This window comes from Taudactylus pleione, unplaced genomic scaffold (genome assembly GCF_031769625.1).
Source record: "Taudactylus pleione unplaced genomic scaffold, aTauple2 ptg000095l, whole genome shotgun sequence".
NCBI lineage: Eukaryota > Metazoa > Chordata > Amphibia > Anura > Myobatrachidae > Taudactylus > Taudactylus pleione.
In genome coordinates, this window is record NW_028284497.1 from 21,205,841 (window position 1) to 21,218,493 (window position 12,653).

The following is a 12,653-nucleotide window of genomic DNA, read 5'->3' on the forward strand; positions in this document are numbered from 1 at the left end:
GGCCGGAGCTTTGTGACAATTGTATCTCTGATTTGCTGATATTGATGCGATATCCGGCTGTCATGCCAAAAGAGTCAATTAATTTTAAAATCTCTGGTATCGAGGTTGAGTTTGAGACGAATAGGAGCATGTCGTCTGCAACCAAGGATACTTTCAGCTCAACATCTCCAACTTTAATTCCTTGAAAAAGAGTATGATGCTCGTTGCGCTATTGCCATGGGTTCTAAAGCAATGGCAGATAAGAGAGGAGAAAGAGGGCAGCCCTGCCTTGTTCCTTTTTGAATAGAAATAGGGGAGGAAGTAAGGCCATTACAGGATATTTGAGTTAGGGGTTGGGAGTATAAATTTTTTAAAATTTCAATGACTGGTTCTGGGAATCCGAACCGGGTGAGGGTCTTGAATAAATGTTCCCATTCTATTAACTTGGATGCATTTTCGGTGTATAGGGATAAAATCACGTTTGTTTGTGGAGTTTGGATCGCAGAGGAAGCATGTATAGTTGATATAACTCTCCTTACGTTAACTTCTGAATGATGGCCCCATATGAAGCCTGTTTGGTCTGTGTGGATTATATAAAAGAGAATGACTTTTATTCAGTCTGCTAAGACTTTGGTTAGCAATTTGTAATCGAAGTTTAACAGGGAAATGGGGCGATAGGAGCCTGGGAGTGAGAAATCTCTTCCAGGTTTCGGAAGGACTTTTAGGATTGCAGAATTAAAATGAGGAGGTAGCTTTACTGAACTATGCAAATAATTTAGCACCAATACTAGGGAATCTCCTATTCTAGGGAGTAGTATTTTGTAAAAGTCCGCTGTATGCATCTTGGCCGGGGGCTTTGTCACTCTTAAGAAGGCAGATGGAGTGTTGAATTTCCTCTAAAGTTATTGGGGTTAGAAGTGATTGAGCCATCTCAGGTGTAAATTTGGGAACAAGGCAGGGCATCCCAAAAGTCTGGGGAAGATGGGGTAGGTGTGGGAGTGACAGCTCTAGGAGAGGAATAAAGGTTAGCATAGAAAGATCGGAGAGTTTCCACTATTTCTGAGTTGGATGATGTAAGGGAGCCCTGGGGAGTTTGAAGTGGGTGGACTACCATTGGAGTACGGGGTGCTATTGAGTAAGTTAGTAAGAAGTTTTCCAGTGATTTACAGAAAAGAGATATCTTTCCCCCAATCCCTCCATATGTTTGTCAAAAGTGTGTCTTAGCCAAGACACACAGTTGCTTGTTGTGAGGGTTCAGGTTAATTTTAAATTGATGAAATGCCGTTGTGAGTGAAGACTGGAAATTTAGGTATTGTTTCGCATATTTTGTGGTTGAGACATAAGAGATTATCACACCTCTAATAACTGATTCAGCTGTTAGCCAAAACAAAAGGGGATCTGATTCTAAATGTGAAATATTGTCATTTTTATATTCCTCCCATGCAGGCTACAGTCTGCTCCTCAACTTAGTGGATTTGGAGAGATAAGATGGGAATTTCCAGGATTTTGAAGCACCAGAAAGCTCAGGAATATGTAGGGTGGCCATACCTAAGGCATGGTCAGATACTGAAATTGATTCTTTTTGGGAATCGGTGATATTAGAGAATATGGTTTGTGCTCCGAAGATGTAATCTTTCCTGGAGAAAGTATGGTGGGCAGCAGATAAGTAGGAATATTCCCTCTCAATTGGATGGAGGGCTCTCCAAACATCTATATATTGAAGATCCTTAGTCATAGAAGGGATTCCCAATTTAGGCAAAGAAGGGGGATGACGTAGTTGTTGAGATTTGTCCAAAATCTCTGAAGATATAAGATTAAAGTCTTTGCGTAAAATTAGGGGAGTTTGAAGGAGTGGCGTTAGATGAGCTAGCAGTTTTTGGAAAAATATTTTAAACATTAGAGAGTAGATATGGGTACCCCCTGATTTTGAGAGATAATGTCACAAATCTACCATTTGGATCAGTGTCTGCAAAACCTCCACTGGGATGTGGCGTTTAATTACAATAGCTACACCCCGTGCTTTGGAATTGTAGGAGCTGGATCTCAATACATGCCAATTGAGCATATTAAGTTTCATGACCTCCTCAGGAACCAGGTGTGTCTCCTGTAAAAATGCCAGGTCTACATTATGTTTATTAAGATACAGGAGTATTTTTCTCCTTTTTGCTGGAGTATTAAAACCACCCACATTTAAAGTACCTATTCTCAGATCAGCCATAGAGTATCAAAGGGTATATACACATTACAGACAGCATATAAGAGAGGGAGGGGAGGAAAGATGGGAAGGGGTCATCCAGGGTAGGTAGTACCATATACACATATGGCAACATATTATAGAGACACGGTATCTATACCGTACTTCCGGGATACTAATCTGTAAGTGCGCAAGCAATATATCACAGACTAGGTGAAACAAACAGTAGTCGCGAGAATGAGCACCGACAGGATCGCCAAGACTTCAGAAAATGTTTGAACACATATCATTAAAATATACCCATTAGCAACCAGGGTAGCTTTTAAATGGGATAGTGAGTACTGTCCTAATAGTAGATGAGGTAAGGTGAACATTAGAGATCTATTAGGTGTGAGCAACAAACAATTTAAAGCAATGTAGTAGACATTAAGTAACACACATAATTAAACCGTGTCCATTTGCAGGAGGACATCCTACATGTGACATTGAGTGCCGTCCTAACAGTAGATGTAGGAAACAATAGAAATCTATTAAGTGTGAACAACAAGCAATTCAAAGCAATATAGTAGTCATCAAGTCAAATATCAGGGACAACAGATGACACAGAGAATAAACTGAATATGCGTACGAGAAAAAGAAACAAAAAAAAAAAAAAAAAAAAAATATGTGAGGAACAATATTAAAATAACCAATGAGCAAAGGGGTCCAACATTTAGTAGGATAAGATTATCATGTGGCTTAGACAATAGGGGGATCACCGATGTCAGCATCTGCAGCCTGTGTTAGCTCTAAATATGCTGTTGCATCAGCCAGTGAGATGAAATCTGTGTGGGAAGATCCGGCATAGATACGGAGACGAGCCGGATAAATTAGGCTAAATTTACGGCCTTCTGCACTTAATTTCGAGCATGTGGGTGAAAACGCTTTCCTGGCCTTTGTTTTCCAAGATTATTCAGTGGAATTAACTAAGTTTGTGACCTTCCCAAGTCAGATTTTTAATGTGACGAGAAGCTTTCCAGAACGCGACCTTGTGAAAGTAGTTTAAACATTTGAAGAGAGTGACCCTGGGACGTGGTTTATTCGGAGAGGGGGTTGGTCCAACCCTATGCACTCTTTCGATGACTAAGTCACTGCATTCTTGTTCAATCCCCAATAGTGAAGGAAGGGTATTACGTACAAAATGTGTTTAAAGAGCTTCCCTTTACGGATTCAGGTAATCCTACCAATCGTATATTGTTCCTGCGAGAACGATTTTCTATGTCGTCTAATTTGTTGTGAATCTGATAATTTTCTGTAGTGAGCTCCTTAACAGCTTGTTTAAGAATTTCTACCTCATGCACTGTTGCTCCTATTTGGTTTTCTGCGTGTGAAACCCTCTGGGAGAGCTGTTGCATTTGCTGTGCTATATCATGTACAGCCTGTGAAAGGAGTGGAGCCATGGTGGACTGTATTGCCTTCACTACATCCCCATATGTGACCGGTAAGTCCAGCAATGGGCATACCTTTGTCCCCCACAGTAATGTCAGCCTCTGCCATAGGCTTCTTAGAGCTGGGAGAAGCTGGGTCGGGCCAGCGTCCGGCACCATATTGCCTGTTGCGCTGCGTTTTTCCTGGCGTGTCTGCTACTGCAGGACCGGCGTTGCGGAGATGACGAAGCGGTCCATGGTGTGCCAGCGATATCGGGGAGTAGAGTGATTGATTTACATCAGTGCTGAAGTGGGAGCAAGACTAGGGGCCAAATGTAATAGGGTGAGAGTGTAGAAAAGTGAGAGTTTCTGACACTTTTTAAACTTTGCCAATGTAAGAGTCCAAAAACAAAGTAACAGAGCGAACTTGCATGTTTTTTTAGACTTAAAAAACTCTCAAGATTTAAAATCTCATACAGATGTTTTCCCATTTTGAAGATAAAACTCAACCAATGTGAGAGTTTACTGCTAAACTCTCACATTTTCTAAACTCTCACCCTATTACATTTGGCCCCAGGTATTTAAACAAATCATTTAAGAGCTAGAATCTTCAAACCCTGAGGTATTATGGGTTTTAATTCCAACATTGTATACAGGTTCTTATTGGCTTTCCATACCATGTGGATAAAAGGGCTGGCATCTTGTTCTGTTTTACCATGCAGTTTGGCATGAACAAAATGTAAAAAATGTTAAACCCATTTTTGGCAATGTAAAAATGGGTTTTAAAACCAACACATTAGATGCGGTTTTCATTTTCAGGTTTCTAAATCCTGCAGTATATATCTGAAAACTGTATCCAATGTGTGGCGGTGTGCAAATCGCATTATAAGGTGCGTATCCACTACACGAGAGTGGAACGACTGCACGAATACAACATTGTAATCGTTCTCCATCCTGTGCAGTGGATAATGGGCCTGATTCAGACCCACTCGCAAGCGGCTGTCCGCTCGCAAGTGGGTCAATGGTGTGCACTGCGCTTGCGCACGACGGAGGGAGCTCCGTTGTGCGCATGCGCGAGACGCGACGAGCGAAGGACTTTATTTCGCTCGTTGTGTCTGATCAAAGGGGGCGTGCTGTCGATGTTGATTGACAGCATGCCCCCTTTGTTGGGCGTGCCGGGGGCGTGCCTGCCAGACGGAGGCGTTCCCATGGGAACGCCTACCGTCAGAAGCCGGCCCCACTGACATCACTAGTGATGTCAGTGGGAGTGATTTTGGCTCTGATAGAGCCAAAATCACTCCTGGCCTTGCGGTTGAGAAACTCAACCGCAGGCTTCTGCTCGCACTGGCGATGGTCAAGACCATCGCGACCATCATCCTGCACGCTCGTATAGGCTGTGGGTGGTGACCCACAGCTATACGAGCGTCCAGGAGGACGCTCCATATTAATGGAGGTGGGTCCTGATTCAGAGCGAGCGCTCTGGTCAGAGCGTCCGGCGCTGAATCAGGGCCAATGTGCCTACACTGAACGATATGTTGTTCAGTGCAGACACCCTCCCTCCACGAACATGCCCAATCTGTCGTTATCGGCAGATTGACCGGCGTGTTCAGGCGATGATTGATGTCGAAAACGACCAACGGGAGCGCGCATCGCTGGTTGTTTTTCACATTTTAATGCCCGATTTGTGAACAATTAATGAGCGATTGAACGATAACTATGTAGTTATCGTTCAATCGCTCATTTTAATCGCCTAGTGGATACGCACCATTAGTAAGTCTCTCCATAAATCTAATTTCTTACAACTACTTTAGTGTTTAAATAAGTTTTAAGAGAATTATGATAAAGATATAAAAACCTCAGCTTAATTTTGCTCGTAAATGAAAGGTCAGCATCAATAAATTATTCACATATTTATTGACCATAAAAAACATCATATTTGGTAATTGTTAAAAAAAAAAAAAAGTACAATATGCAAATGTTAGCATTTAGATCATAATTGTGGCTTCAGTCCTTCAAAATGTGGTAAATAGATTATTGGGAACTTCATTGCCACCATTCATTCTCAAATCACAAAATGATGTTTAATGACAGATCACGTTCTCTGCAATTCTCTTATCATTAGAATTCTAGATCATGTGTTTAAATGTAATATCCTGTTCTAAACTCAAACAGCATTTTTTCTTATTGCCCGCAAATATAGGGCTGCTCCAATACCAAATAAAATGGTCATTGTAATGTCATCAGGTCTGGTGTGTAGATATGTCTTCAGGTCTGTGCATTGGGACACCTTGAACAACAAATCTGCATGAAAGATCAACCTGAATAAATGTGGAGTCCCCCTTTAAGTAGAAGGTAATCAATTGGTGGATCAATCTCTCCTGATCATAAACCAGATTACAATAAGAAACTTGTCCATTTAGAAAAAAACAGGTAATTGTAATGTCAGTTGAAATATCTAATTGCCAACACTTGATTAATAAAAGTCTATGATGTAATATTACTGTGATTTATATAATTTCTTAAATTTTCAGATTTGCAATGGTTTTACTTTTCTCTAAAGCCACTATGTAATAAATGCAGATTAAATCCTACAGTATTTTCATGGTACATTGCAATGATGATCTTATTTTTTAAAGGACCAATTCAATCTGTAAAGTGAAACCCAAGTGATTGTGAATTAGTACGGAATTACATTGAAATACAATGTTCATTATCAGGACTATAGTCCTAACTGGAAGTTCAGTTTCACATTCGATTTCAATATGGTATACTGCACCATACACATTTTGGAGTGTGACCAAATCAAAATAAGGACATGTCATTGCAGATCAGTATTTAATATAATCAGTTGTTAATTATTTGAAGGATATTTAAAGTGATATTGCATTTTAACTCAGAGCTGGCAAATTACATTTTAAAGCCATCCTTGGTAAGTACAGTATATGGGTTCCCCTGCAGTATACTGACCCTGACTGCCACTGAGCTGCAATGTTCCCAAGCTGGAGTCATTTGATGTGGATAAACCCTTTATACCCATATACATGTGGAGTTTACTCTTTTTCGTTGTGTACTTCCAGCAGTAGCAAACAATGGTCTGTAATGTACAGTATTCTGATACATTTATTACTTAGAACCAGTCTTGCTACTGTTGAGATATAGCTGAAAATAATTGGTTGTGTTCATTCATATGATCTTATTTTTCAAATATTAATGAAAATGTTATCAGTCTAATGCAGTGGTTCTCAAACTCGATCCTTAGCACCCCAAACAGTTCACATTTTCCAGGTTACCCAGCAAGTGCACAGGTGTAGTCATTACTCACCGACACATTTTAAAAGATCCATAAGTGGAGCTAATTATTTCACTTGTGATTCTACGAGGAGACCTGGAAAACATGAACTGTTTGGGGTCCTGAGGACAGAGTTTGAGAACCTATGGTCTAATAGCAAAGCGATTTACACCTTTAATTTTAAACACTATACGCCATGTGGTGCAAGTGAGCCGCCAGGTGCACAAATGACCTGGTCAGAATAACAAAGTTATCATGCGGACATGATAAAATAAAGTTGAATGCTTAAAATCCTTCTTGCAAACTGACTTAGGGTCCATTCTAACCGTATCTCACTCAGAAAAGGTGCAGGGACCCATTCTTGAAGCAGAAGTAATCATAAATGGAAATTGAACATGTCATTAGCAACAGTTTCCTCAAGGTTCAGCGCATATGGAGAATAGTTTTCCTCTAGCATCCTTTTCCACACTTTAACTGGAACATACAAAAAAAAAAAAAAAAATCTCAATTAGCAAAAATAATTATAGGAGTTAAATGAAGCTAATAACAGACTACACGGTCATAGTCTTTACATTTGGCCTCGTTTATAGTAAATTCATCACCAGGTTTACAGCGCTGACAAACCATGTTGCACTAAATGAAGGGGGAGTGGTGGTGGGCTAACATGTGCTTACAGATGTACAGTTGTGAGTGCACTGCATCCTAACTCAACTATAAATCACAGTGAAGAAAGAAACCTGCCTGGTATTTGTGTGCTAGATTGAAAAGCAGGATATATTTTCCATCCATGTAAAAAACAGAAATTAGCTGCATTTGCAACCCCCAAATTTACACCCTCTAAAGGATTTGCTGCCAACTCTACATAAACCCCGTAGCGTGTATATCTGTACACTAGCCAGAGAACACTAAGAGGCACAATTACAGAACTTTTACATAATTGAGTTTTTTCTTTTGCAATAAGCAACAGTTACAAATTCATGGGTACTTCCAAAAAGACAATCAGCAATATTTGACTTACAGCGTAAGTAGTATTTAAAAAAAGAGGCTGAATGCAGTTCAAACCTGACGTACCATGGATGCAGAGAAGCGCTGTGTGTACGCAGCCTTAGATAACAAATTTGAATTGAACACATATGCGAACATGCATTTACTGTACTTGACCCATCTTAGTTCGCCCCTATGCTTCCCGCCTCTCCAGGTGCATGCGGGTGTAAGACTGATGCAAATAATTATGGACATGCCTGTGTTCTGGGAATGCGCGCACACACAGTGTGTGTATTTACGTAGGTCTCATTGAGCCCCATTATATTTTATGCTGATGAATGAGGAATTAAGGAGTAGATGTGGACAATAGAGAGACTACAATTCCAATGGATCCTGTGTGACTCGGTAAGCCCCTATACCTTCCTGGTTTATAAATGAAGATCTGTGTTTGAGGCAGGCTCAAAATCCTCCAAAGCTCCCTGTAGAGTAAGGTCTTGTGTATACTGATATGAGGAGTTATAAACATACCGTGAATAGGAAAAAATGTAGGACACATGCCAAAACATTAAATAGGCTTCTGTGTAGAATGTTACTCTGTACCAGGCATTGGGCATCATTATCAGCATTCCTTCCACATTCTAACTAGCAGAGCTATCTTCCCTTGAGTAATAAAAAACAAAATCATAAAATGCCAGTGTTAAGAGAACAATGAATAATGCTGACATGTGCCATTATATCACCGCCTATATAAGGGAGCAATTTGCCGGTCTGAAAAGGTCTGTGATCCTCAATGATGATCTCATCAAAACTGAAGGACAAAACCTTGCCCAAATTGGTAATTGTGTGTGTGGCCAAACTGATCATCATCCCATAACTTTTATTTATTTTATAAATAGAGAACAAGACCTAAGGTGACCATTAGGCAGAGGCGCTGGGTTCTGGCACATGAATATGTTGGTGGTTTCTTACTGTAGTTTGGCTCATCTGCATCGTCTGGAGTGTACGCTGTGCTCACTTCCACAGGTTTCTGCTCAGTAGTTCCCAAGTCATTCCACTCTACCTCATCTTCTGTCTGCTGCTCTTGTAATGAGGCAACCATGTCTGTATAGGCTTTTCTAGCTTCCATTGTGAGTTCATATAACTTGTGGAAATGAACCTAGAAGACAAGTGAAAACAGACAATAAATATGTACAGGCCCTAGCAAGTCCTGTCATGCCCAATTTAAATGGCTGCTAGGGCACTAATTGCCCAGGGGTGTTGTGAAAAACCCTAGTACTATCAGCATGGGGCTGGTTCCCCCTCAGGGGAGTGGATAATATTTTGCAGGCCCGATAGAGCCCTGTGCTGACCAGCACTATGACAGTGTGGGCCCTAGTTCTTGTTTTAGAAAACTTGGGGGGTTCCCAAACTTTTTTTTATCACACAAAAATGCCCAAAGCGCATCACGGAAAGGCTTGGCTTCTCAGCCTTCAAATGACATAAAAAATGGAGGTCAAAATGCCATAAAAATCACAAAATATTCCATTCTAGCCTCTGTTTTGTTTTCACCAAAAATGACCTTGTGCATTAATACTAAGCAAATCCACTTTGATCTTATCTGTACAAAGGACATTGATCCATAAGTCATGATTTAATCAGATGCAACTTTACAAACTTAAGCCGAACCTCAATATTTCTTTGTTTAGAACAGAGGTTCCCAAACTTTTTTGAATCGCGGCGCCTTAGTGCATCAGATTTGTTTTCACGGCACCCCTATGCCAGAAGTTTGTTATTGAGAAATTCAGAAAAAAAATGTAGTAAAGTGAAGTAAATTGTGCTTACCTGTCATCCTTAGGCTCAGTTATGTGGTGGTGGACAGGTTTGCGCTTCTGTTTGTCCACATATTTACATTACATTCACCATAAATTATGTGATTTGGTGCTGGACCACCAACCTGAGGCACCCCTGCAAAAGTCCCGAGGCACCCCACGGTGACGCGGCGCACAGTTTGGGAACCACTGGTTTAGAACATAGGTTCTTAAACTCAGTCCTTAGGATCCCAAACAGTTCATGTTGTCCAGATCTCCTCACAGAATCACAAGTGGATCTTTTAAAATGTGTCAGTGAGTAATGACTACACCTTTGCACCTGCTGGGTGAGCTAGAAAACGTGACCTGTGTGGGGTCGTGAGGATAGAGTTTGAGAACCACTAGTTTAGAAGAAGGGCATTCTCCTGCTACCCTCCCATCCTAGCCATGCTTGTAAAGTCTTCCTGATAGTATAGTCATGATTGTTAACTATTACAATGTTGACAAATTATTGTAGATCCCTTGACATGGCTTCTTCATGTTGGCTTATGTGAAGATGAAGAATAAGAACAGAAAAAACACATAATAATCTGTTATAGGTTATTTGCCACATGAGATTAGATGTAGCAAATTTTTTATTTTATGTAAAAATACTTAAAAAAAAAATACAAAATAATAATTTAGGACTTTGACAGTGGCGATAACTTTCATATTTTATTATTTAGTAGACACGCCATACATCTGTGTAATAGATATAGGAGCATATTGTATTAAATCTGCTATTATACTTAGGTTACATGGAAAGAGGATTACATGTACACCTGAACAGGCTTTATTATTTTCCCAGTTACCTCAACCCTGTTCCCCAGAAATATATTAGGACTTCTAATATTTGTAGTTACAGAACAATTATAAAAGATGTTACATTTTGTAAATGTCTTTTCTCCCCATCAGGAAAGCCACATCTATTAAATTACAAGCAATATTAAGCAAAAATGTGCTTAGATGTCACAAATAACAAATCTCCTGAGAACACACTGATATACAAGAGATAATTTCATGCAGGGCTTTAACTAGGGCGGTGTGACCGATGCCCCAGCACAGTGAGCAGGGTGCCCTGGGGGTGGAACTGGCCGCCACCGCACTCTCCATTTGCCGGGTGCTCGCTGCACTGCTACTAGAGGCGCACCTGGCTCCTTCCTCTCCTGGTCTTTCTCCCCACACACAGTGCCAAACTCCTCCCCTTATTCACACCCCCCTCCACACACACCCACCTTTGCTGCTCTCTCCCCTCATACAGCTCCAAACCCCACCATTCGCAGCACCACCGAACCCTCCCACTTCCACACCTGTTCCCCTCACCTGCGCTCTCCCCTCACACAGATCCAAACTCCACACCCCCCACCTCCTCTCCCGGTCTCTCTATCCAGACAGATCCAAAAATTCCTTCATTGACTTCACTGAAAGATATCTGTCAGTGTGTACACCCAATATCGTTTGTCCTGCACTACAGAAAGTTCAAGGGAAATCTTTCACAAATATCCTTTATACAGCACATCGTCCTGTGTGTATGCACCTGTACTTTCTAATTCTCTATACAATGAATGCTATTTTACTAGAAGATAAAGGTTAAAAAGCTCCTCACCTGGGCTCCATCATAACTGAATATCCCAACCACACTAACAGGGACAGCTTTGTTCACACAGCGGCCCAGAGTTTTGCGATTAAGTGCAAACACAAAGGGAACATTCTGCTCACAGGCACAGTTAATAATTGTTTGCAGAGTGTCATCCAAACCACCTGGAAAAAGATATACATAAAGTCATTGGTACAGTATCACTGACATTTACTCACACATTATCCTCTTATAATCTACATACCACACTGACATTGTCAGTTTTCAACACAAATGAGAAGAAAAAAATTAATTATATAATTTTTTATTTATATCTAGGACGGTCTTTCAGTCCAAATAACACACAGTGAGGCATCACCCATGAACAAAAAATGAGAGTCCATTTCTGGGTGGGGGTGCCGGGTAATGACATTACCCAGCACCATAGTAACATACTGTATATACAATGAGCAGCAGTGATAAGCACACACTGTAATGTAAATGAATACAACCTCTACAAAATACAGGTGCAAATTCATCATATAAACACAACAATGCAATTGGAAACTATATCAAATAATAATATATGTAAACATCACAATATTGCACAATGCCCACGTGTCTTACTAGCAGCAAAATTGAAAGGGGCCACGGGCCCTCTATAAGAAAATAACAGTTCCTTTATATAAATAGCCAATGTAGCATTATAGAGCTACTAGTCAGAGAGAAACCTAAAAATAATAGTGCCATCGTCTACAAAGGTCTTATGAAGCCATAGCAATAGAGGACATATCCGAATTCCATGTAAACAAAAAAATCCATATAAACAAAGAGTCAACACAAGAAATAAAACAAGTATGAAGTACACAGAATGGGGGGGAAAAAACCTCCAAATACAAAACCAGGGAGTCAGATTGACCTAGGACTAAGCAATGTATGTAGTGTATGCTTATCACGGCTGGTAATTGTATATATGTTACCATGATGATGGGTCCTGAAGACAGTTGCAATACTGAATCGTTGCTGACAGCACCAATGTGTGATTTATAGATATATACACACAGTGGCAGAACTTGTGAGTGGTGAGCCCAGGTGCAAAGATTTGCTTTGGGCCCGCCTCCTCAGCCCTACTACAAGTTCAAAGTGCAGAGGGTGACAAGTAGGGGTAGAGGGTGACGGGGAGAGCCAAGATGTAGACAAAGAGGTAAGAAGGTGACAGGGAGAGATAACAGGCAGGGGGTGACAGGGTGATGCAGTGGATGCCTCCACAGATTATGCCACCCCTAGTGGCCCCCCCAGATTATGCTACACTGTTGTGCCCACACATTATGCCACCTGTAGTGCACACACATTATGCTACACTGTAGTGCACACACAGTGTGCTCACCAGCAGCATCCT

At 40.8% G+C, this 12,653-nt stretch overlaps 1 protein-coding gene across 4 annotated transcripts in view; it reads right to left on the reverse strand.

The window, feature by feature from the left end:
- Window positions 1–5,474: 5,474 nt before the first annotated feature.
- SECISBP2 (SECIS binding protein 2) overlaps window positions 5,475–12,653 on the reverse strand; it is a 38,824-nt gene continuing 31,645 nt past the window's right edge. For all 4 annotated transcript variants that reach the window (XM_088470052.1, XM_088470051.1, XM_088470050.1 and 1 more), the window contains exons 10-12: window positions 11,285–11,439; window positions 8,822–9,008; window positions 5,475–7,342 (exon numbers count right to left, since the gene is read on the reverse strand). In XM_088470052.1, the coding sequence (XP_088326178.1) occupies window positions 7,245–7,342; window positions 8,822–9,008; window positions 11,285–11,439 (440 nt within the window). In that variant the 3' untranslated portion in view covers window positions 5,475–7,244. The remainder of the gene's footprint in view (window positions 7,343–8,821; window positions 9,009–11,284; window positions 11,440–12,653) is intronic.